Raw genomic sequence first — 27,274 nt, 5'->3', positions numbered from 1 at the left:
ACATTAACAATGTCTACACTGTATTTCTGATCAATTTGATGTTATTTTAATGAACAAAAAATGTAATTTTCTTTCAGAAACAAACACATTTCTAAGTGACCCCAAACTTTTGAAAGGTAATTTACATTCTAAACTAATCCAATCTGTTATTTGGACTTATTGCACCCATTACTGAAATTGATGTTCCAGTTTAGATGGTTTAGCTAGTCTCCTTTATTAATTTCTCTAACCCTGGCAGTCATTCTTTATACAGATTGTAGGAATCCACTCTGGCTGGATTCTAACAAGGAATTAAACATCACTTTGCAAGCATGATGTTACTTGATGCTGGTTTTGCTTTAGTTTATGGTGGTCACCAGTGTCCAAAACACAGCGGAAGTTGGTCATCAGTGAAAACACAATGAAGGCTGGTCACCAGCAAAAACACATCAATTAAAATGTTTTTTTTTTGCAGTTATTGTGGGTGTAGCGAAAGGTCAGTCACCAGCGAAAACACAATGAAGTAAGCATAACCAGCTAGACCATGCTGGTCAGACCAGCTTGGCCAACTAGACCATGCTGGTCAGCTAGCAGAACCAGCTAGACCATGCTGGTCAGCTAGAAGAACCAGCTAGGCCATGCTGGTCAGACCAGCTTGGCCAACTAGACCATGCTGGTCAGCTAGCAGAACCAGCTAGGCCATGCTGGTCAGACCAGCTTGGCCAACTAGACCATGCTGGTCAGCTAGCAGAACCAGCTAGGCCATGCTGATCAGACCAGTGTCCAAAACACAGCGAAAGCCAGCATGGACCAGCATAGACCAGCATAGACCAGCTTGAAATGTATGCTGGTCTATGCTGTTTTTATCAGCAGGAAATACATCTGCCATATCATATGTGTTCCGATAGTAACTTTCTTGTTAGTGTTTAGCTATTCATTTCTCATCATCAATGTTTTATTTTTGGTTATTGACTGCTCTGTCAAGCACTATCATCATGTGACTTGGATCATTTGTTTTTTGCAAATTAAATGTTTCCTAATTCAAACTCATCTGTCTTTAGATCAAATTGATTAACAATTTTAGTCAATGTATCTTTGTGTGTCTTGGCATCCACATTTATTTCACAATAATTTGACCCAAGCCTACCCTGGAGCCGGTCCAGCCCAGGAGGGCAAAGGCGTAGCGGTCAACAGGTGGAGCCACCAGGTCCACCCGTATGGCTCTCCAGCCCCTGCTGTCCCCTGGGTCCCTCTGCAGCCCTCTCTCCCCCTCCACCTGGCCCTGCTCCAGCCTCAGGATCAGGAAGCACTTCTGGAAGCTGTCCATGTCCTCAAACCTGCAACTAGGCAGCTTGCTCACATCAAAGGTGGAGCCCTGGTACTCACAGTACAGCAGAATGCCCTTGTGAGGAGAGAATATTAATCAGCGTGGACATAGTCACTGTCACCGCTAATAAAATAGATATTGACATTATAAATATAATATAGATATTGACTTTGTAATGGGATTGGTTTATGCTGCTACCGTACTTCAGTGCCTGATGTATGTTATTATGAAAATGTAGTTGCGTATTTGCACATGCTGTCATCTAGAGCCTGCAATGGGTTTGTAGGATTTCTATACACACTCGCAATAGAAGCATATAAAAACAGTGTGTCTGCCACTTAGTGTAATATGCCAACTGTGAGATTGCAACTTCAAGACTCAGAACATAGTGGGGCCATTCGGACCCAATGGCACACAATACCACTCCATGGAAAATCACTCCCAAGTAAGACATTACTTTATAGCAGAGAGGGAGAGAGAGAGAGCGAAAGAGAGAGAAAGAAAGGAGATGGTTGGGGAGCGATATAGGGAGAGAATCAGTGAGGATACGGCTGAATAAGACAAAGGGAAAGAGGGAGAGGAGTAGATGAGTAGATGACTTGGGGTGTGGATAGTGGAGAGTAGGCAGTAGCAGGAAGAAGAGGATTGATTTCCTCTGGGCTTTGGCCCGGCTGATTATGCAGCTCCCGCAGTCCAGGAGCGCTAAGGTGATTAACATTACAAATTGTCAATTTAATTCCAGCACCCACAGTAATTGTTGGGATACTGTGTTCCTCTAACTGACCATTAATCTGCAAGGCTCTTCTCAAAGAGCAATAATTGCAGGAGGAAGTGCAGCTGTAACTGCTCCTCCTGTCCTACCAAGACACTGAGGTCAATCAAGAGACATTAAACCGTACTGAGCCAGTACTGCCTGGTCTTGTTTGACCGTGTTTCTCCGCTTCATTAGAAGAGACAGCGTTTCCCAGAGGGCATCGGGAGAGGAGGTGATGATTGAGTCATTAACTGATGACATCAGAGAGACTGAGTGAGTGACATGTGGGGACTGCACTCAGAGATGTTGTCCTCGTCCCTCTTCCCCTGCCCCTCGTCCCTTACACCTCAGCTCCTCTAATTAGCTTCAGGCGCTGATCAGCTTGTCCTCAGAACTGAGAGAGAAACCCCTGATGTCACCCCTGTTGAACCACAGAAACCCTATCTATCTGCAATTACTGTACAGGTAACCGTTCACTTCCAGTAAGGATACAAACAGATTAGAAAGCCTCCAACTCCTTCACATACTGGATCATTCATTCTACATACATTCTCATTACCTACATTTCAACATACTGTAGATAATGAAGCCAAAGAAACTGAAAATACTTAAATACTTAATTAAAACAATCTTCCATCAAAATGTATAGCCTTAAGCGTGAATCATAGTCCTGAGATGCTGAGAGACGATAGTCCGATGTCCCATTGTGACATAGCTAAGCGTCTCTGAGACCACAATCTGCAGCCCGATTGTGCACCTCCCCACAGAAACCCTCACTAACTTTTACAGGTGCACAATCGAGTGCATCTTGTCGGGCTGTATCACCGCCTGGTACGGCAACTGCACCGCTCACAACCGCAGGGCTCTCCAGAGGGTGGTGCGGTCTGCACAATGTATCACCGGGGGCAAACTACCTGCCTTCCAGGACACTTACAACACCCGATGTCACAGGAAGGCAAAAAAGATCATCAAGGACAATAACCACCCGAGCCACTGCCTGTTCACCCCGCTTCCATCCAGAAGGTGAGGTCAGTATAGGTGCATCAAAGCTGGGACAGAGAGATTGAAGAACAGCTTCTATTTCAAGGCCATCAGATTGTTAAACAGCCATCACTAGCACAGAGAGACGCAGGGCCTCTACCTTCCATGCAGCATCAGCTGTGAGGCCTGCCAGGCGATGATTGACACCAGTTCCACGATATCCCTTGTTCAGCCTGGTGTTCTTCCAGACACAGTGGGCCCTTCCCCTCTGGGTTGGACCCCTACCTTGGTATATCTTCACAATGTGACAGGGGATCTTGCGGAAATGAAGCGCCGGCGGTCCTTATCGGTGAGAGTCAGCAATGTCTTGTTGGAGCACAAGTTCTGGTTGGGCGATATCCAAGATGACTGCATCCTAGCGTTGGATTCACTCAGTCAAGTGCCTAGATGTTGGAATGCGGAGCTTCCAGATGAAAGACTCCATGATGGGACTTCGGAGCAGTGGAAGAAGACACCGGCAGCCGCAGCTGACTCGTCAGGAATTGGTGACAGACAGCCCCACAAAGATCCTTCCCACAGATGAGAAGGAGCAACTAAAGACCCCCAAAGAGGTGAGTGTGCCCCAGCAGGTCACCAGTGGCACAGTGGACATACCTTCGGAAGCTACCCGGCAAGCTGTGCGGGAACAAGGGTAGAGGTGTTCGGAAGGGCTGGAGCCTGAGCAGCGGGATGTGTTGGAAGCACTGTTTGCAGAGTTTGTGGATGTCTTTGCAGTATGAGATGAAGACTGCCAGAGAACCAGTCTGGTCCAGCACTCCATTGCTTGCCACTGGCAAAGAGAGAGATAGCAGAGCAGAAGATCCGGAAGATGGCAGAGACAGGGTTCACCCAACAGCCCTTGGGAGGCCCACCGTAGTCCTTGTCAAGAAGGACTGCTCATAGTGCTTCTGTACAGACTACAGGCAGCTGAACTATGTGACCAGGAAGATTTCCTATCCCCTCCCGAGCATAAATAATGCACTGGACTACATCACAGGGTCACGATGGTTCAGTTCCCTCGACCTACGCAGCGGTTATTGGCAAGTGGAGCTTGCCCCCTGAAACCAGGTCAAGGTTGCAGGTCACCGTGATACCCTTCGGGCTCTGCAAAGCGCAGCCAACCTTTGAGCGTCTTATGGAGCAAGTGTTGGACACAATTCTCCGCAACAAGTGTGTGGTCTATCTGGAAGACTTCCTTGTGCATGCAACATAATCTGTGTGAGGTTCTGCTTGCCATCCGGTAGGCAGGACTCAAGTTCCTTCACAAGAAGTGTCACCTACAGCAGTAGGAGGTCAAGTTCCTAGGCCATTTCGTTGGGGCAGACGTAGTCACAACTGATCCAGCCAATGTGGTGGCGGTTCAGCACTGGGTGACCTTCAGGGACCTCTCTGAGTTGAGAAGCTTTGTTGGCCTAACTTCTTACAACTAGAGGTTCATCAAGGACTTAGCAACAGTAGCCAGCCCTCTACACGCCTTACAAACAAGGAACAGCGGTTTGACTGGGATGATGACTGCACGGTAGCAATCGCTGAACTGCATCAGTCCCTATTCAAGGCTTCTGTCCTGGCATACCCCAACCCCCAGCACCCATTCATTGTGGACACAGATGCCAGCAATGTGGGCATTGGGGGCAATCTTTCACAGGAGGGGCCGGATGGGGAATGGGTGGTGGCCTTCTACAGTCAGCGCCTCAACCATGCCGAGTGCAACTACTGTGTCACCCGGCGAGAGTTGTTGGCTGTGGTCGATGCACTCCATCATTTCCGACTTTACTTCTATGGGACCCAGTTCCTCCTCCTCATGCCTCACTTACCTGGCTTCTCAACTTCCAAGAATCAGAGGGCCAGGTGGCTCGCTGGTTAGAAGAGTTACAGGAGCAAGATGCAATTACCAGATGCAACACACACGCTGATGCGTTGTCTCACCAGCCGTGTGAAGAGGATGACTGCAAGCACTGCCCACGCTTGGAACAAAAGGAGGGTCTCCTGCCCACATTGGTGGTAATTCAGACGGGAGACAGGAGCTCAGCACCCTTGGAGAGCTGGAGAGGGAGTAGGAAGGTGACCGGATGTTGGCAACTATTCGGGGTTGGTTAGAAACCGGTCAGTGGCCTGTTTTGAACAGTGTCTCACCCCTGTGCCCTGAAGCCAAGGCCTACTTCTCCCAGTGTGACAACCTTGCCATTCACAATGGGCTGATGTTTCGAAAATGGATGGAACCAACACACAACTTGGTGGTGTGGTAGCGGCTGGTGCCTTGTTCCATGTGAGCCCATGCCTTCAGGCCTGTCCATGGGTCAGTGGGGGCAGAACACTTCTGGTACACAAAGACCCTCCAACGACTCTGAAGGAAACTCTACTGACTCTCCAGATGCTCCCATGCCCCGTTGCAGTAATATCAGGTGGGGGCCCCTGTGGACATCCTGGGTCCTTTCCCCATGACAGAGGCAGGCAATCGATACCTACTTGTGGCCATGGACTATTTTACCAAGTGGCCAAAGAACTACGCACTCCAATGGACTTGTCCTTGTTCGTGGAGCCTCAGGCTTGGAGTACCTCCACCACCTTCATCAGCACCTGGACACAGCCCATGACTTTGCATGGCATCACTTGACGGAAGCAGGGGTAAAGCAGAAGTGGGCATACAACACCTGCTGCCGAGGTCAGCCTTTACAGCCTGGCCAAAAAGTGTGGCACCGGCACAAACATGGTCTGATCCCAAAATGAATGAGTCACTGGGAAGGCCCATGCAGGGTTCTGGAACGACTTTTTGACATGGTGTACTGCATCCAGCTTCAGACTAGTGGATGAGTTGTGGTCCTCCATCAAGATCGGCTGGCACCTTACCAACCTCATACACCTCGTAAAGTGGAAAGAGAGGACAAGGAGGTGGTTACTCCTCCTCACAGCCCTGGATCATTGGACAGCACAGCGGTTTCCTCACCTGAGGGGCAAGGTCAGAATGGGACTCCGTCGCGGTCACGAGGGAGCCACTGTCGCAGGCTCCCATCTCGAGGTCAGGATGGTACCCCTCGACGACAACCACGACTCCGCCGCTGAAGACCCCCATCCAGGTTTCAGGTTTTTGTGTTGGATTTCGGGGTTGTCGGGGACAACTGGCCCATTAGATGATCTGGAGGTGTGACTTGTTGGAGGCGTGGCCTTGGGTTAACTCTGTTGGGACAACTGTGGGTGAAAGTGTCATGCCAGTTCATGTATTACGCTGTACTCTTTTAATAAAGGTTAACTTCTTGCGACTACAGGGGGTGCTGTTCCGAATTAGCATTTTGTCGTCTCCAAATTAAACTGCCTAGTACTCAATTCTTGCTCGTACAATATGCATATTATTAATTATATTGGATAGAAAACACCTTCTAGTTTCATACAACGTTGAAATTATGTCTGTGGGTGACCCAGAAAAATTTCTACAGCGAAATCCATGACAGACAGTGAAAGGTCTGAGAGCGAAGCTCTGGTTTCAGATCAGTTTTTAAGGTCTCTGTCTATCCTATGGCACGACACGAACTGCACCCGCCTTCCCCTGGATGTCAGTAACCAATGAGAAGTGGAATGGGCCTTCTAGGTAGCTCTCAGAGGTTATAAAACACCAAGGAGTGAGAGTAGCCCCCCTTTCGACGCAAGCCCTTACGCAGGATGGGACCTCCGGACGCCATTTTCACAGGCTCGGTTATCAACTTGAAATGTATCCGTCTGTAATTTAATTCGATATAGGACTTAGAAACATCATAAGGTAGTTAATTTAAACCGTTTTATAGCAATTTATATCCGTTTAGTGCGATTCTGAGGAATTTCTTTGTCGTGCACTTTCTAGCTTTGGGAACGTTTCGCGGTCTCGGTCGTTGTTAGTGGACATTTCGAAGGACAGAGGACATCTATCGACCAAAAGACGTTTATAACATAGAAAGGATACATTGCCCAAGAATATGATGGAAGATCAGCTCAAAGTAAGCAATATTTAATATGATAAACCGTGTTTCTGTCGAAATATTTTAAACGCATACATCGCCATTTTGTTTTGTATAGCTTCACTTGGCCAACCCTGTATTGAAAAGTAAGGATAATTTTAAAAATGTAAATCAGCGGTTGCATTAAGAACTAATTTGTCTTTCGATTCCTGTCAACCCTGTATTTTTTAGTCAAGTATATGATTAGCTTTTAATTAAACTAGATCACTCTGATAGATGACGTCAGACATATTGAGGCTTGATTTCCTAGTATTTTCATTGTGTAACCACGGTTTTGTATGGCTAAATATGCACCTTTTCGAACAAACTGTATATGTATGTTGTAAAATGATGTTACAGGAGTGTCATCGGAAGAATTCTGAGAAGGTTAGTGAAAAAATTAATATCTTTTGGCGGTGATTACGTTATAGCGCTCTTTGGCTGGAATCGATGCTCTGGTAACGTTTTCACATGTAGTATGCTAACTTATCGATTTATTGTGTTTTCGCTGTAAAACGCTTAGAAAATCTGAAATATTGTCTGGAATCACAAGATCTGGGTCTTTCCATTGCTATGCTTTGTCTATTCTTATGAAATGTTTTATGATGAGTAAATTGGTCATACACGTTGCTCTATCTAGTAATTCTAGTCGATTTGCGATGGTCGGTGCAATTGTAAACTGTGATTTCTACCTGAAATATGCACTTTTTTCTAACAAAAACTATCCTATACCATGAATATGTTATCAGACTGTCATCTGAAGAGGTTTTTTCTTGGTTAGTGGATATCAATATCTTAGTTGAGCCGAATTGGTGATAGCACCTGAAGGAGTAAGAAACTGATGGAGTTAGAATAGTGGTGTATTTTGCTAACGTGTTTAGCTAATAGATTTACATATTTTGTCTTCCCTGTAAAACATTTTAAAAATCTGAAATGGTGGCTTTATTCACAAGATCTGTATCTTTCATCTGGTGTCTTGGACTTGTGATTTAATGATATTTAGATGCTACTATCTACTTCTGAAGCTATGCTATCTATGCTAATCAGTGTGTGGGGGGTGGGGGGTGATCCCGGATACGGGGTTGAGGTTCGGTAAAGGTTAAGCTTGTACACTGCCAGTTTTATAGTCTTAATCAGACTGACATAAGTGCATATGATACTAAAGAGTCTACTAGAGTTCCATTGTTAAGATAGTCACCATTTTGTTGCAGTTTGAAAGCCAATACTCTAGAACACTGCTGTGCGTATGTGTACACATTTTGGACTATGATAAACCCTTTAGGCAATCTCCTATCACAAGTCGTTGATGAAGAAAATGTGCATATTTTAAAAGGCTTTAATTTAGGTCACTTATGTAAATACTGATGGATATTTCTGTACATTTATTTTCTAACCTTGAATCACTAAGTATGCCTTGAGCGAAAGGATTAACTTCACTAGGGTAGGGGGCAGCATTCGGAATTTTGGATGAAAAGCGTGCCCAAATTGAACTGCCTGCTACTAAGGCTCAGAAGATAGGATATACATATAGATTTGGATAGAAAACACTCTAAAGGTTCCAAAACTGTTAAAATAATGTCTGTGAGTATAACAGAACTGATATGGCAGGCGAAAACCCGAGGAAAATCGAACCAGGAAGTACTATTATTTTGAAAGGCTGTTTTTCCATTGTAAGCCTATCCACCATACAAAGACTTAGGACCCAGTTCACGAGCTCCGTGTCTTCCTCTACATGTGGCCAGTCTTTGGGCATTGTTTCAGGCTTTCACTCTGAAAAATGAGTGAGATACAGCACTTTCAATCAGTGGCCAGTGGAAATTTCCATTCATCAGCCATGCGCCCTGATCGGGAATGTGCCTTTCTTGTTTCTCCATTCCTATTGACGAAGCTTTTGTCCAGTTGAAATATTATTGATTATTTATGACAAAAACCATCGGAGGATTGATTTTAAATATCGTTTGGCATGTTTCTATTAACTTTTATTGTACTTTTTGGGGTACTTTTCGTCTGGAATTAGTGCACGCACCTTTTATTACTGGATTACTGGACAAAACGCGCGAACAAAAAGGAGGTATTTGGTTATAAAGAGGGACATTATTGAACAAAACAAACATTTATTGTCTAACATGGAGACCTGGGAGTGCCACCAGATGAAGATCATCAAAGATAAGTGATTAATTATAATGCTATTTCTGACTTTTGTGACACTCTCCTTGGCTGGAAAATGGCTGTATGGGTTTCTGTGGCTAGGTGCAGACCTAACATAATCGCAAAGTGTGCTTTCGCTGTAAAGCGTTTTTGAAATCTGACACCGCAGTTGCATTAAGGAGAAGTTTATCTTTATTTCCATGAATAACATTTGTATTGTTTATCATGTTTATGATGAGTATTTCTGTAATTTGATGTGGCTCTCTGCACTTTCACCGGATGTTTGTTTGAGACAATGCATTTCTGACCATGACGCGCCAATGTAAACTGAGATTTTTGGATATAAATATGAACTTTATCGAACAAAACATACATGTATTGTGTAACATGAAGTCCTATGAGTGCCATCTGATGAAGATCATCAAAGGTTAGTGATTAATTTCTATCTCTATTTCTGTTTTTGTGACTCCTCTCTTTGGCTGGAAAAATGGCTGTATGGTTCTGTGAGTAGGTGCTGACCTAACATAATCGCATAGTGTGCTTTCGCAGTAAAGCCTTTTTGAAATCGGACACTGTGGTTGGATTTACAAGAAGTGTATCTTTAAAATTGTGGGTAATACTTGTATGTTTGAGGAATTTTAATTATGGGATTTCTGTTGTTTTGAATTTGGCGACCTGCAATTTCAATGGCTGTTGTCGAGGTGGGACGCTACCGTCCAACTTGTACCAGAGAGGTTAATGAGTTAGCGACAGTTTTACAGATCATAAGTGTCTAAACATGGGTGCCCTTCCTTTGAAGAAGCCTACGGCCCCACGCATACAAACCCACCATAAAAAAGCGACGTCTTAAAGTTTCTGTCTAGGATGCCTGTTTAGCGCAACGCCACACTGTAATATTCTTCTACGCAGCAGGTAATGTCAGAGAGCATCCCATCATAAGCTTATTTCACCAGAACTGTTTAAAGAGGGAATTACTGAGGCGGCCATGTTGCAGGGAGTTAATCTTTGAAGTTAAGCTTTGCCTTTAAGACAAAAAACACAAATGCAAGTGATGGGATTCTGCGGCTTGCCAAATTGATCAAAAATTCTTATTTGATTATTTATTTTGTTTCGTTCTTTTCAAGTGTGTGACAAACAGCTGACAAGCAGGCTGCCACCATGGCCACCTGCCCCAGATGACAAGCAGGCTGCCACCATGGCCACTTGCCCCAGAGGACAAAGAGAGCGGCGGTCACAGCGGTGGCAGGGACACGGGCCGCTGTGATCTAATGTCAAATTTTCTCTGAATCAGAGCACAAACCCTCCCTTCATGTCCCAGATTAGTGTGTGTTAGCAGGCTATGTTTGAACTGTGTTTTCCTTTGATTCAAAGCTTTTCCGGAACAGTCCGGTCTGATTACTGAAATTATAGTGGAGCATTTTGAAACGTCTGTCTGTGTGTTTGTGTGTACTGTGTAGACGTGTTTAACTAGACTTGTGGGGACCAGAAGTCCAATAATAGTAAACAAACACAAATTTGACCAACTGGGGACATTTTGTTAGTCCCACAAGGTCAAATGCTATTTCTAAGGGGTTTAAGGTTAAGGTTAGGGTTTTAGGGTTAGAATTAGATTTAGGATTAGGGTTAGGTGATAGGGTTAGGTTTAGGGTTAAGGTTCGTTTTTTGGGGTTCAGGTTAAGGTTAGGGTTAGGGAAAATAGGATTGTGTCCCCACATGGTCAGTTATTCAAGACTGTGTGTGTGTGTGTGTGTGTGTGTGTGTGTGTGTGTGTGTGTGTGTGTGTGTGTGTGTGTGTGTGTGTGTGTGTGTGTGTGTGTGTGTGTGTGTGTGTGTGTGTGTGTGTGTGTGTGTGTGTGTGAGCAAGCGTGTGTTTGTGTTCATCCAATGTCAGTGAAAGTACAAAAATCATCTGTAGTTTTCTTTTAGACAACGCAACCGTCAAAGCAAATGGAGACATTTGTGAGATATGGAGTGTCTTGCTGTTTTTATTACGGCGTGTTTTGCAGTCAAACTGGGCAAAAGTGAAACCTGAAATGTACATTTAGGCAAAATTCCGACTGGTTAGGGTAAAGGTTCGGGATAGGGTTAAAACAGAAAATTACAAAACAAATGCCTAGCACTGGGATTGAACCTGCAATGCTCGAAGCCGTAGCGTTTGGTTTAAGGCCATTCTCAACCACGTCCCCAATGCCCTAGCTCGTCCCGAGCGTACTAGATGGTAATAGGCAATCGCATTGCCCTTAGTGGCGCCGACAGATAGGGCAGCCATGCTTTTAGCTCCTAAGCAACTTTGCAGTATTTAGTTTTATATGCTATTTCTTACATTAGTAGCCCAGAATTCTTTGGGTGTTATTACATACAACCGGAAATAACTTTTGAATATCACAGTGGCGGTAACTCAACAGGATTACGACCAGGAATACGACTTTCCCAAATTGGATCCTTTGTTTGTACCCCTCAAGGCAATTGAACTGATTCCAGAGCCTGATCCAAAATACCGCCGGCGGAGAAGAGGACTCCTAGTCCGACTCAGGAGGCGCGCACACCACCCACCACTTCCTATTATATTACTCGCTAATGTTCAGTCTCTGGATAAGTTGACGAGTTCAAGGCTAGGATCTCCTTCCAGAGAGACATCAGGGATTGTAACATACTCTGTTTCCCGGAAACATGGCTCTCTCGGGATATACTGTCTGAGTCCATACAGACAGGAAATCTGTTTCATGATTAACTACTCATGGTGTGTTTGTGATAAGATACAGAAACTCAAGTCCTTTTGTTCACCCGACCTAGAAAACCTTACAATCAAATGCAGACCGCATTACCTCCCAAGAGAATTATCTTCGGTTATAGTCACAGCTGTGTATATTCCCCGTTTAGCCTTTACCACGACGTCCCTCAAAGAACTACACTGGACCCATTGCAAACTGGAAACCACATATCCTGAGGCCACATTTACTGTAGCCGGGGATTTTAACAAAGATAATCTGAGGAAAACACTACCGAAGTTCTACCAACACATTGACTGTAGCACTCACTCTGAGAAAACATTGGACCACTGCTACTCAACTTTTCAAAATGCCTACAAGGCCCTCCACCGCCCTCCCTTCGACAAATCTGATCACGACTCCATTTTGCTTCTCCCTTCCTATAGGCAGAAACTCAAACTGGAAGTACCCGTGCTATGGCCTACTCAACGCTGGTCTGACCAATCGGAATCCATGCTTCAAGATTGTTTTGATCACACGGACTGGGATATGTTCCGTGTAGTCACTGAAAATAATATCGACGAATACACGGATACGGTGACTGACTTTATCAGGAATTGTATAGAAGATGTTGTACCCGCTATGACTATTAAAACCTACCCAAACCAGAAACCGTGGATAGATGGCAGCATTCGCGCACAACTGAAAGCATGAACCACCACATTTAACCATGGCAAGGTGACTGGGAACATGGCCGAATACAAACAGTGTAGTTATTCCCTCAAACAGCCAAAACGTCAGTACAGAGACCAAGTGGAGTCACAATTCAACTGCCCAGACAAAAGACATATGTGGCAGGGTCTACAGACAATCACGGACTACAAAGGGAAAACCAGCCACATCGCGGACACCGACATCATGCTTCCGGATAAGCTAAACACCCTTTTCGCCCGTTTTAAGGATAACACAGTGCCACCGACGCGGCCAGCTACCAAGGACTGTGGGCTCTCATTCTCCGTGGCCGACGTGAGTAACACATTTAAGCGTGTGAACCCTCGCAAGGCTGTTGGCCCTGACGGCATCCCTAGCTGCGTCCTCAGAGCATGCGCAGACCAGCTGGCTGTAATGTTTACGTACATATTCAATCTCTTCCTCTCCCAGTTTGCTGTCCCCACATGCTTCAAGATGTCCACCATTATTCCTGTACCCAAGAAAGCAAAGGTAACTGAACTAAATGACTATTGCCCCATAGCACATACTTCTGTCATCATGAAGTGCTTTGAGAGACTAGTCAAGGATCATATCACCTCTACCTTACCTGACACCCTAGACCCACTTCAATTTGCTTACCGCTCCAATAGATCCACAGACAATGCACTGTCCATCGCACAAGAGGAATACCTATGTAAAAATGCTGTTACTCATTACTCATCTCATATGCATATAAAGTACTGTATTATATTCTATTCTACTGTATTTTAGTCTATGCTGCTTCGACATTGCTCGTCCAAATATTTATATATTCTTAATTCCATTTCGTTACTTTAGATTTGTGTGTATTGTGTGTATTGTTGTGAAATTGTTATATATTACTTGTTAGATATTAATGCACTGGTGGAGCTAGAAACACAAGCATTTCGCTACACCCACAATAACATCTGCTAAACATGTGTATGTGAGCAATACATTTGATTTGATTTGATCATTGGAACTTGTCATGGAAATAAAATGCCATAACTTCACCATTTTAAATATGGCCGGACTGTGCATAATCCACTGGAGGTTGGGGTGCTTTTAGTGTGTTTTGAGTATGACTTGATTAAACTAAATAATTGTCCTTGACTTTTAAATAACCTGAGTATTACTTTCTCGCAAACATTTCTCTACACACATGTCCTAACTGCACAGTCTACAGTTTATGGTACTCAAACCTCATAACATATCTAATTCATGTGCCCTCTGGCTACTATTGTTGCTTTAAAAGTACTACGGCCAACATATCCATAATCATATAATATCATTACATCAGTACTTGATCTACATAGTGCACTACAATGGAAATTAATCTACCACCACCACCCGGACAGTTAGAGCAGATGATTGGTGAATGGTGGATGAGGCATCGCCCTGTCACGTTCTCCGTTGCTATTACCAGGGCAAATAGCTGCATCTCATCTGTCTACCATCAAAATGTCTGGCTGACCTTTGCTTGTGCCCCCAAGTTATGCTTTCATATCCATCAGAAGAAATGATGAAGCCCATTTTTTTCACAAGGACATTTCCAGATAGATAGATTTTTACCTCTCCCCCAGGGCTAAAGGGGAAAAACAGCCATGATATTCAGCATAGGCAAAGAGTTGATGACATGTGGCCCCCAGGTGACCAGATTGAAGATGACAAGGTTACACGACTTAGAGTCAACCTCTGCTACCTCCACTTTATCACAGTCTCCTGTGCTCCCTTTCCTATGGACATATTCCTCCCCCATGCCATGGACCCTATCTGGGGAAGTTCCTTCCTTCCTTCCCACCCTCCCCTCTTCTCACCCAAGGGTGGGAGGAACCAGCAATAACCAGAGTGTGTGTGTGTGTGTGTGTGTGTGTGTGTGTGTGTGTGTGTGTGTGTGTGTGTGTGTGTGTGTGTGTGTGTGTGTGTGTGTGTGTGTGTGTGTGTGTGTGTGTGTGTGTGTGTGTGTGTGTGTGTGTGTGTGTGTGTGTGTGTGTGTGTGTGTGTGTGTGTGTGTGTTAGCATAGGAGGTTTTATCAGAAGAATGGCCCATTAAAGCAAGTTAAGGCTGGGGGTGGAGGGTGGGGATGGAAGGAAAGGGGAAAGATTTTTAAAGCCAGGAAGCGATGACAAAAACAGGCCTGCAGCTACAGTAGACACCACAGCCCTGCTCTTCATCAAACACTGTTCTCATTTCATCCCCTCCAACATGAAATCCATCAACTGTCTCAGAGGAGAGGAGCATGGTGGTACCAAAGAACACGTCCCCCCCCGTACCCCATCTCTTTCTCCCTCGTTCTCTCTCTGACTCTCTTACTCAAAGCCAGGTTAACTGTATAAACCACATTAAAATAATCATTTCCTGGGCCGAGGCCCTCGATATTGGTGTGACCATCTTATTATTGCCTCCTTATGTGCCAACTCATATGCACTTGGCTCTGTAATCATCCTCTCCTCCAATCACTTTATCCCTCTCCACACTGTAGGGCACTAACCCAATTCCCCTCAGCCCTCTCCTCTTTTTCTCTGTTCATATTACTCCCTCAACTCTACAAACATTTCTTTATTTTTTCTCTACTGCATTCTGAGAACATTCTTTCTCCATTTTTTTCCTCTGTTTTGTTTCAACGCATTTCTTTCTGAGGTGTGGAAATATAGTGGAGTGGAGTGAGTAAGTCGGGAGGGTTAGTGTAATGTCTGCTTCCAACTCACAGCCTCAAACACGTAGATCCCCTGAACGCAGCTCACTTTCCAGCCCACTTTCCAGCTCACACTCTCAAACACCTAGATCCCCTGAACGCAGCTCACTCTCCAGATCCCAATCACCTGAATTCTAATTACCTGTTCACACACCTGTATGTCATTATCACACACTATTTAATTCAGTTCTTTGCACCCCATCCATGTGAGGTATTGTTTGTTTTGTGACACACGTCTTTCGGAGCGCCGGTTTCTCCCGTGTATGATAGTTTTTGCCTGCCTCACTAATGACGCCTTTTGCGTATTCCCTGCCTGTATTTCCTGTTATAACAGGATTTCCTGTTATCTACCTATTGCCTGATCTACCGGACTACTAGCCTTTTCCCAGCCTGTACTGTTGTCCCTTTTGACCCCCTGTGTATGACTTTCTGCCTGCCCCTGGACCCAGCTACCTGCCTCCTCCTGTAGTCCTTTGCAATAAACACCTGCTGCGCCCTGCACTTGAAACCAGCTCTCTGTCTCCCCTTGTGTTCATTACAGTTAGGCACATCATTACAGTTAGGCACATCATACTCAGTCTTTGCAGTAGTGTATGTGCACTAGGACAGATGTGGGAGGAATCACAAGTTCCATACCTTGAGGAGACAAACTAGTTGTTCTTTGTCAGCACTGACTAAGCTGCTAATCAAGGGTTTTATTCTCTTTTCAACTTTTTGTTGAAAGAATGCAATTAAGTAGAATTTACCTTTTATAATAAAACAAACCTTCACCAAAACTGCACACTCCAATCTTTACTGAATGTTGATGTTGATGTTGCCACAATCCAAACATCACTTGGTGCTGTGCTTTTCTATCATTAATCTTGGTAAAGGGTAACTAACCACGCTGGAACCTTCTGAGGGGACTGATATGTTTTTTTACTGTATATCCTGTATAACTGCTATACAGTTCAATCACAGTCATTGCGCTTTGTCTACTGCATATGCAATAATACATTGATTTACCTGGTCCCTCAGTCTGTCAATCACATGAAGCAGTAGCCCCTCTTCTTTCCCCATCTCAGGCATAGTCAAGAGGAAGTCCACATCATGCCCATACTCTTTCCCCCTGGGGACAGAAAGTGATTTAAGACTATTGTCACCAGTCAACGCAAGCAATAAATAATTAAATGAGAATATCTTTAGTCACACTGGATAACTGTTACACAGTAAGATGGCAGCCTGGCTGTTAGGAGAAAGGAGTATATTAATGGATTTGACTTTTTCTGTTATTCAAACAAGCAATTTGTCCCGCGTCATTAAGTTCAAAAGCTCATTTTTGTTATCTCAGCTGTCAGCAGAGCCTTCCCTTTTATGAGAATCATAATTTTCTACTTCGATTACTGTAATAAAGAAAACTCGTACTGAGCATGGCTGCTCACACAATATATAGTCTCTCAATGTCAGCAGAAATGTGAGCAGTGAACAGATAGACAGAAATAAGTGAATAGAACAAATAGAAAATGCTTCTCTGACATGTACTCAAGCTTTGAGACATATCAACCACAGATGTGCCATGGCCCTTGAATGTCAGATGAGTGGAGTGAAATGTACTGATTCCTATTAGGACAACCTCAAAAACCTGTTTCTAGACCTAAAGGCCTGAAGACCTTATTTAACCAACCTATCAAATAAGAGATCTGGAGGTCTCTATTTTTCTGCTACGAATCTAATTGGAACCAGCTGCCCTGAGAGGATGATCCAAAGAGTGTATTAAATCATGGAAACCCACCCGCTCTACTAGTCTCTGGCTCAGATGGCATCAACAGTGAGTTGAACAAAGAGTACACTGATACAAAGAACCTAAGCATTGCCTGTGACTGTTGGAGTTGGCCCTCAAAGGCTTATAGCCAAGTTATGCCTGATTGTCATCCTGTAGGTAGTTTATAGAGGAGCAGCATGCCCCCTCAGAACCTGGGCCTTGGTGGCTCTAAATAACCCTGCTGGTGTCATCCCAGAGCACTGAGGCAAACCACAAGTTTCTTTCAGTTCCTGATCGCCCCTCTTTGATCAACAAGCACCCACAATCATATAGTCATAAGCGCCTATCTTACGGTTAACAACGCATCAAAACAACAACAAATTGGCCCGTGTCTTAAAGCGCCGTTTGATCTTGTCCACCACCGCCATCGCCGCCATCTGAATGATGGGAGTAACAGAGCAGCAGGGCGTCAAAAAAAGAAAAAGGAGAGGACAAACAGACTGTCTGAGGGAGAAGGCTGCAGCAAAAGGTCATTGTGTCTAATTCAGTGGGCAAGGAATGAGACAACAGATGCTTAGAGCTCAACAAGGCATGCTAATGCCTCTCTAGCTCAGTTGTAGCACAGCAGAGAGGTCTACCTCGCAGACATAGACAGTACCTGGCTCACATGTTTAGTCTGACTGAAGATAAGGTCCCAGCTTTATTGTGATAGATTCAGGGCATTTTACGCTTTCGAAGTACTATGGGCAGTCTGATGCACAATTACAAAATCACGGACAATCTGTTGCTCAAGCCGATTGAAAAGCACTTCCATCTAACCACTAAGCAACATTTTGATTTAAAACTAAGTCATCATGTGCCAAATTGTAAAGTTGGAGTAATTTGAAGTGAATTACCAAGGGCTGAGGCCTATCATTCTGAGTTCCACATTCGGATTCAATGAGAGACAGAAGCTGTGAGGTGAGAGAGCTAGTAAAGATTTGTAACCTTTTTGGAAACACACACATCTAATGAATGGACACTACTTTCATGCAAATATGCCACAACACACTTCTGCCTAATACCAAGGCAGTGTGGTTCAGTAAATCTCTGAGCTAGCCTCTGCTGTACTAGCAAAATGCACTTGATTGCACCACGTAAGTGTGTGTCATGAATAGCAAAACTGGAGGCCGGGGAAAATCATCAGCATAAATTCAGTTTGCCTCCAATCAAATCTCAAACACCAAGTATTTATCGAAGTGTGTGCTCCAGAAGCCAATTTCAGTCTGGTCTCATAGACTAGTCTTAACATAGTAAACGCAGGGACTGGGAGACTAGTCAGGATTGAGGCAAAGATGAATGGAGCAAAGTACAGCGTGATCCCTGATGAATACCTGCTCCAGAGCGCTCAGGACCTTAGACTGGGGCGTAGGTTCACCTTCCAACAGGACAATGACCCTAAGCACACAGACAAGACAACGCAGGAGTGGTTTCGGGACAAGTCTCTGAATGTCCTTGAGTGGCCCAGCCAAAGCCCGGACTTGAACCCGATCGAACATCTCTGGAGAGTCCTGAAAATAATAGCTACGTTCCCCATCCAACCTGACAGAGCTTGAGAGGATCTGCAGAGAAGAATGGGAGAAACTCCCCAAATACAGGTGTGCCAAGCTTGTAGAGTCATACCAAGTGATGATTTTAGCATGTAAATATGTGTGGGTCTAAAACAAAAAAGTGGAATGCATGCCAGCAAAGTAACTACACAACACAACACTAAACAATACTTTAATCGCACTATAACGGTGACAAACGGTGCCCATAACTGTTAGGGCCCACATAAAGCTGTCTCAACAGCAGTCCCAACATCTTGGAGGAGCCTTGTCTGGCAGCGAAACAGTTAATTCAGCCTCATTTTACTGCCTTTAAAAAAAACATCGCTGATATTGCTGACTTGCTTAAACAAATGTGGTTTCTAATGACAATTGAGATGTACAAACTATGGCATTAGGGGACGACAAGCGAATAAGAGGCAATCCGTAATGTCGATTAACCCTCCTTCTGTGTTCCGGTCGAATTGGACCGATTTACAAGTTTTCTCTCTGAAAAATGTAGTTCATTTAATATGATTGGCATAAGGTTCCGGGCATCTGAACACACAAAATACATTTTGATGATTTGTTGTGTTAAGTTGGCTGGATGTCCTTTGGGAAGTGGACCATTCTTGATACACACGGGAAACTGAGTTTTGAAAACACAACAGAGTTGCAGTTTTTGAGACAAACCGGTGCGCCTGGAACCTACTACCATACCCCTTTCAAAGACACTTAAATATTGTGCCTTGCCCATTCACCCTCTGAATGGCACACATACACAATCCATGTCTCAATTGTCTCAAATCTTGAAAATCCTTCTTTAACCCATCTCCTCCCCTTCATCTACACTGATTGAAGTGGATTTAACAAGTGACATCAATAAGGGATCATAGCTTTCACTTGTATTCATCTGGTCAGTATATGTCATGGAAAGAGCAGGTGTCCTTAATGTTTTGTATACTCAGTGTATATGGATGTATGAGCTCTGTGGTAACTTATTAAAATTACTATTAATAATTAATAGAATACTAATAATTAATAAATTACTCTATGCAAAGATATTTTTTTGTCCTCTTATGAATTATGTCTTATTTACATTGGTCTCATTCCTAACGCAAGAAAAAAGCGACAATAGTACTGTTTGTCCATCTTCAGGCGCCATAGCCAGTATTGGAGTAACTACAATGTTGTTGATCCATCCTCAGTTTTATTCTATCACAGCCATTAAACTCTGCAACTGTTTTAAAGTCATGTTGGCCTCATGGTGAATTCCCTGAGCAGATTCTTTCCTCTCTGGCAACTGAGTTAGGAGGAACACTTGTATCTTTGTATTGACTGGGTGTATTGATACACCAGTGTAATTAATAACTTCACCATGCTCAAAGTGGTGTTCAATGTCTGCTTTATTTTTACCCATCTACCAATAGGTTCCCTTCTTTGCAATGGTATTGGAAAACCTCCCTGGTCTTTGTGGTTGAATCTGTGTCTGAACTTCACTGCTCGACTGAGGGACCTTACAGATCATTTTATGCGTGGGGTACAGAGATGAGGTAGTCATTAAAAAAATTATGTTAAACATTATTATTGAACACCGAGTGAGTCCATGCAACTTATTATGTGACTTGTTAAGCACATTTATACTCCTGATGTTATTTAGGCTTGCCATAACAAAGGGGTTGAATACTTTCAGTTTTTCATTTTTTAGGGAATTTGTAAAAATAAAAAATCTAAAAACATAATTCCATTTTGACATTATGGGGTAACGGTAGCTAATCCCAATCCGTACGCATTTGCGCAATCGCAACATTCAAACGAGGCTATAATGAAAACTAATGGGACTGAAGCGACTGTGTTGGCATCAAAATCCGGGGTGTGAACTAAGTTTCGACTCAGCATTGATTGACATGGCAATGGACCAATAGTATTGGAGAAAAGTTTAAAAAACTGACGCCGCTGACGCTGTACGTTAAAGTGTGGCGTGTCCCGTAACGTACATCATGCATTATTCAACGAATTCTGTGCCGTACAGCCTCTTTCCAGCAGGTGTAGCGCTTCTCTCGCATATTAAAAACAAGAAATGATCAATAGTGAGTGTAAATTACTCGTGAGTTCATCAATAGTTCATTCAATCAATTGTTAATTTTTCGCGTTATCACTGCGAGCCATCATGACTCTCAAAAACCGTGACAGCCACAGTTTAATTGTTAAGATAAATTTAGCGCTGCCCTAAAAACCCTACACAAACTTTCAAATAGGTATGTAATGAGACATTATATAAACTATTCATTGTGTTTCATTTACATTTGAGGTGATAAGTTGGCAAAATCAGGTGGAAAAAGCAGTTTCCCCACACTATCTCCCCCTTTCACTATGATGCAGTAGCTTTCTCTTTCCAACGCGCCATTTTGAAAAAGACCAGACGTAGCTCCATTGCCTTCAATCATGCAGAGACGGGCAGCATGAAGGTCTCGTCATTGATTTTGCTGGAAAGGGGAGAAATTGTGCGCTAAAATAATGTTTTTGTGGCGCTAAAATAAGGTCAACTGTACGGAACAGCGCGATGTACAAACGTGCGTTAGCTTACATTATAGTGTGTAGGCCAGTGACCAAAAATCTCTATTTAATACATTTTAAATTCAGGCTGTAACTCAACAAAATGTTGGTAAAGTCAAAAGGTGTGAAGTCACTGTAATTCATGAACCATTCCTTGTTAGCATGTTTTAAATGACAACGCGATCATTGGACAAACCGTTGTGTTTTTTGGAAACGTGGGTGTTTATTATGCTGTGGTTGTCTTGGTTGCGCATAGGACAGGTTTAAACATTTGTGATTACAATGTATAAACATCCTCTCAATGCGTGGTGTGAGCGGGTAATAAATAGCCTGACTTGTTTGAGAAATGGTGCAGACTCACCGCAATGTTTAAAACTCAAAATGCAGTTGCCTGGAGCTCAGACACTCTGTCTAACTGTAATTCTAACATAGCCGGGTAGGCTGAGACAATGTAGTCTCAAACATTTATACCTAACATTTAACCCTTTTACTGTTGTGTGGTAATCAGTTGAGTGTGATTTTTATTCCTATGCGTATTGTGCATATGGCCAAGTCCATTGGATATGTGAAGATATGTGTGAGTTTTGTCCCACCCCTCTGCTAGCCAGTGGCTACCCGGGTGGCTGTTCTTTGACAAGCTACACGGGATGGTCTAAGGTATTTGATAGGAGTGTCCTATGTTTACATTTGTTCGCTTGTTGTTATAATGATGATTGACTATTTGCCCTTACACGACAAAGATTACTTTGATTTCAGATTTTGACTTTTTCTGACTCAACCTATTGCCATTACGTATTTTTCTAGCGTTTGATCTAATCACTGACACTATGGAAAGCAGCTGAGTCCTGGGATGAATTTCTTTGCTTTGGCTCAACGATAAAAGGGAATCACGTCGGCCTGGCTGATGCCATCTATATGGATGTAGGATCTCTGTGGTAACTTGTATCTGTACAGGGTACATTTTAAATTACTTCATGCAAAGGGATTTTATTGTCCTTTCAGGCATTATTTCTTATTTACATTGGTCTCCCTCACATAAGCCTATGACATCCTGTAGAGATGGGGCCTGGGTGATCAGGTTACTGTAAACTTGGTATCATTTGATTGGTAACTAACGTTAGCCACCTAGCTAACGTTGGCGTTAGCCACCTAGCCAAAGGTTAGCCATTACAAATTGTAATTTGTAACATATCCTACGAAATGGATGATGAACATCCACAAATTAATACATACCATATGAAACTTAAAATATCATACTAAATGGAGAGAGATGGATTTCCATTTACTATGTTACGTCTACCCCTGAGTCCAGGTTGCTAAAATGGGATGAAAGCTCCATTACCAAGGAGAGGCAGCTTTTACAGTATAGTCACTGAGTCATGGCATCAGTTTAGAGGCTTTCTTTCGTCTACAGTCGGCAGATACTTCTGAATCAACCCTGGTTAACGGAAAAAGAAATGACAGCATTTCATTGAGTCTCAATCCCGGCAAAGAGATTTTTTGTATCTCTAATGGTATGCCCTGAAAACACTGTATTCTTATTTAGCTATAATTTAAGCATCTACTCCAACTCAATCAGACGGCTCTAAAAGTGTGCTTATACGACTTCTTGAATAGAAAGACTGATGGATGTTTTAAAGGCTGTACCCAGAAACCATGGCTGTGTTCAAGTTATCCGGCCTAAGCAACAACAGTTGCTGAGACAACTACATCTACTACTGTGGGCTGTATACCTGAGGGGTAGTTACTGTACATACAGCTTATAACACTACTACATTAGGAAAAACTGTAATATTATTGATAATTTCTGTGCAGAACATATAAAGTTTAAATGGATATTTACAAGTAAATGACAGGGGCGACACGGATGAATAATAGATTTGTTGGTTGTTTTGCTGTGCTTAGAATCTTATTAAAAAACACATTGTAATAAGTTAGCTATGTTATGGCAGCTAGAAATACCTGCCAAGAGAACTTACAGCTGTTTCCTGATTCTTTAATGTGTTTTAATTAACAGCTCCTATATTCTTGAGGATCTTGGGGAACAGTTTTGTTGGCTAAGATGATACACCTGAACATACTGTAGTGGTTGAGTCCACATACTGTCAGTATCCTTAAGGATAAGCATACTTGCATCTAGCAATATGTTATTTCCCAAAATGTATCACAAAATTGGCAAAGGATTTAAGTGAAGACGTATCCTCAAAAACATTCTTAGGATGCCAGAGAGAACTCTACAAACACTATAAATAATTCAAATGCTTCCTATACGATTCCACAATACAGAGAAAGTTGCAGTTCAATGGAGCAAGTTGAGCTAATGCATTTTTTAAGTGAAAAAGTTATTGACAAAAAAGCAATGCCATGGCTGGGATCTGTGATAACATCACTGCAAATAAAAACAGCACCTTATTGACACCTCAGTCTTTTCACACTCTGAAGTGGCAGACAGCTTTTCTGTATCTATTTTTAATCCTCCTTGTTACCCTCCTTCCACAGCTGTCCTCTCCATAAAGGTGAACGTCACAAGCATCAAATCACTAATGCCAACAAATCCTCACACACTTCTCCAACTGAAGTGTCATCAAGGCTATGTGCTATAGATTGTGCAGGAGTGCAGGACCTCAGAAACTTTGAATGGCAAATTATTATTCTCTATGCTTAGTGGAGATTTTCTTTTAGGCAGAGGCCGCGTTTCCAAAGGTAACCGCCCCGTTCCACCCCCTCCCGCCCCCTGGAAGTCTCAGTATTACGTTCTGCGCATGTGTTTCTTTACCTCTACTTAATGCACACATTTGTGACTTGTTTCAGGAAACTAGGCCTATGTCGCACGTCACTACTTCACAGGAGTGGCATTTGAAATGTCTTCTGGAACATATGAACTTTCATGTGCCTTAATAACAGACTTGTATTTCATCCATAAATATGAATAAAATTGTTAAATTACGAGCCTAGTTTAGCCACGGAAAAAGAGAGGAACCTTCCCGCTAGCCATGACTGGCTGAGATAATGGATGGGCTGGACATGCCGGGAGATGAGTTTGGATTGGTCTGCCATGTAGCTTGCTTCTGTCTATAACATGAGGTGTTCAGTATGTGTTGACAGTCCATTCTACCGCGCCGTTTCTCAACAACATTGATGCCCCAAATTTAGCAGGCACTATCGACAGATCAATTGGAAAAAGTGATGGGCTACTTTCTGCACACACCACGGTCAGTGTGGACCGGTGTCACTTGACACAATGCTGGCCAAACAAGATGTTGCTCCAAGTCTGCTGTGAAGCGTTCATCCACATAACGTAAACTCACTCACTTTTGTACATCGCCTTGGTCCGTACAATTTACCTTATTTTAGCGCCCCAAAAACGTAATACTTCCAGATCAACTGTAATGTCAATACCATTGTAAAGCACAATTTCTCTCCTTTCCAACAGAATCAATTACATGACCCCCACGCTGCCCGTTTCTGCATAATTCAACAAGGCAATAAGCTCCGTCGGGTCTTTAAAAAAATGGTGGGTGAGGAAGCGAAACTAATGCGTGATAGTGAGAAGGAGAGATGTTGTGTGGGAAAATTGCTTTTTTTCACTCGATCTGTCTAACTTATCACCTTATCGCCTCTAAAATGTAAATAAAACACTATAAAGAGTTTATATAATGTGTCATTACATACCTATTTGAAGGTTTGGGTCGAATTTGAATCTGGTTTTTAGGGCGGTGCTAAAGTGATCTTAGAAGTAAACAGCAGCTTTGAGAATGATGATCGCATGCAATGATGACGCAAAAAATGACTAGGTATCCCCCCTTACCCCCGTCACTGTCCATTTCTTGTTTTTAAACGATGAGAGAAGTGCTACACCTGGTGGAGAGAGATTGTAAGACAGAAATAGTTGCTTTATGCGTGCTGTACGTTACGACATGACACGTCACCATGTAATGGAGGGTCCGTTTTTTTCTACTTTTCTCCAATACTATAGAGCCATTACCATGTCGATCAACGCTTGAATAGAAACCTAGTTCACACCCCCGATTTTGAAGTCAACCCAGTCGCTACAGTCCCATTAGTTTTCTTTGTAGCCTCATATGAATGTTGCGGTTGCGCACATTTGTATGGAATGGGGTGAGTTTACGTTATACGGGTAAGAGTCTAGCTACATTTTCAGATATAAGTTTCTAATTTAGTCAGAAAGTAGTTTTTATTGCAAGTTAAAGCATACTGTTAGTTAGATAGCAAACAAGCTAACGTTACGTGTTTGATCTGTGTAGTAATATTATTTAAATCAGAAATCCATTTTCATTGCTAGTTATTACCTAAGCTTAGCTAGCTAACATTGAACCTAGTTTGGTAGCTGCACATTTATACCACAGCTATGACAATGTTTGTATTGATAGTAGTATGAGTTGGGATTATGGCAGTTCATTGTTTAGCTAGCTAGTTACATGTCTAAACAAAAGACGCCACTTCGGACGGATTAGTACATGATCCATCAAATTAGCCAGGTGTGTCTGGGGGTGATTTCGACCATATATTGTATTTCCTGAACATGTGTACATGTCTAGACAATCGTGACCCATCCACTTAGCTAGATGTGGCTGGGGGGTGGTTATAGAATTTCCTTCACATGGCCCATCAATTTAGACAAGTGTGTTGGGTACGCATCATCTAGTAATGATAAAGGCTTAAGAGGGTGTGAACGATGCTGAATGGGTGTAGACAAAGAAGAGCTCTCCAGTAGGTGTACCAAACTTTGGTACACCTACTGGAAAAGTGGGGTTGCATCCAAAGTGTGGTTCCAAGTTTCAAAGCAGAATTACTTCCCCATTGTTCCTCAACTGCAATGTATGATATACAATTGTATAGCTTGGAGTCTCTACTTTTATCCAATATAAAAACACAATTTCAAATATTGCTACATAAGACCGAATTGAGGCAGTCGGTCACATTTGTGGTCAACCTCCATTCACATTTCTCACTGTCAATCATGAATGGTAATTATTCAAGTTATACCAGTGAAACTTCCATGCAGAATCTGCATGCCAACCATTCTTCTTGAGTTATGTAGAGTGTTGTTTAGAATTTTTTAGCAAAGCACATATTTTGCCTAGTGGTGAGTGCTGTTGAGTTTTGGCCCCGTGAGAGAAAAATGTGACCATTCGCACAACCATCCTATAATCTAATCAGAAATGAGGTGATGTTTTTTGTCTTACAGTAACGTTATATTATGCTATTACATTATGTTCTGTTAAGTAGAATACTATCCGTATGTGATCTTGTAGACATTGATTCAACTTTATTAACGAACACCATTCCTCCAGAGTAACCTGTTATCTGGACAGCCAAACGAGTAGAGCAGAGACAGGCTCTGTATAAAGTACAAAATCCTGCACATGCACAGAAACTTCAACTTCAAAGAAGCCCAAAGAGGCTTCCATAGAAACAGATAGACAGCCACTCCGTTTTGCTTTTAATGACAGTACTTAAACGTACAAAACAACGGGTTTATAAGGTTATTCGCGTTATATGAATCATAACTCTAGTACAGTATGACGTGGATGGACGGATAGATGAAAAGGGCTACAGAATAGTGTAGAAATAACATTCTGTACATTGACCTCCTTTATGTGATGTAGAGGAGGATGACTGGAGGGCCCCTCACTGTTAAGAACATTTGAATGATGTAATAATATTTATTTTTGGTATAATAGGTCTCCACTGCAAAGGTGTTTCATCAACCCTGAGAATATCTCCATGGCGATGTGCATGTTCTCTCGCCAGTCGATGGTTCGATTATGAACTTGAGAGGGTCACCTGGCTCAAAGAACAACTCTATAGCAACCAGTTCATGATGCAAATTAGATTATGGTATTTTCTTTTTGAACTACTTCCAGACCTGGGTTCAAATACAATTTGAAATCATTTCAAGTACTTTAGATGTGCTTGCTTCAGCTTGCAATGGAACCAATAGAAAAGTCCCAAAAGTGCAAAACCCGCCCACCCGATAATCCAGGCAGGTAAAAAGGTCACCCAGGTCTGGCTGCTTTAGATTGTTTCTCTCTTCCATTGAGCTTTGAATACTTTAAATCTCT

The 27,274-nt window shown here is 42.9% G+C and overlaps 1 protein-coding gene across 1 annotated transcript in view; it reads right to left on the bottom strand.

The window, feature by feature from the left end:
- The window catches only part of LOC139570700 (DNA nucleotidylexotransferase), a 153,299-nt gene that overhangs the window by 47,868 nt on the left and 78,157 nt on the right, over window positions 1-27,274 (bottom strand). Inside the window, exons 8-9 of the mRNA XM_071392823.1 lie at window positions 16,332-16,434; window positions 1,127-1,381 (exon numbers count right to left, since the gene is read on the bottom strand). Of these exons, the coding sequence (XP_071248924.1) occupies window positions 1,127-1,381; window positions 16,332-16,434 (358 nt within the window). The remainder of the gene's footprint in view (window positions 1-1,126; window positions 1,382-16,331; window positions 16,435-27,274) is intronic.

This window comes from Salvelinus alpinus, chromosome 3, assembly GCF_045679555.1.
Source record: "Salvelinus alpinus chromosome 3, SLU_Salpinus.1, whole genome shotgun sequence".
In the NCBI taxonomy this organism is placed as follows: Eukaryota; Metazoa; Chordata; class Actinopteri; order Salmoniformes; family Salmonidae; genus Salvelinus; species Salvelinus alpinus.
This window is presented reverse-complemented; position numbering and strand designations above follow the sequence as displayed.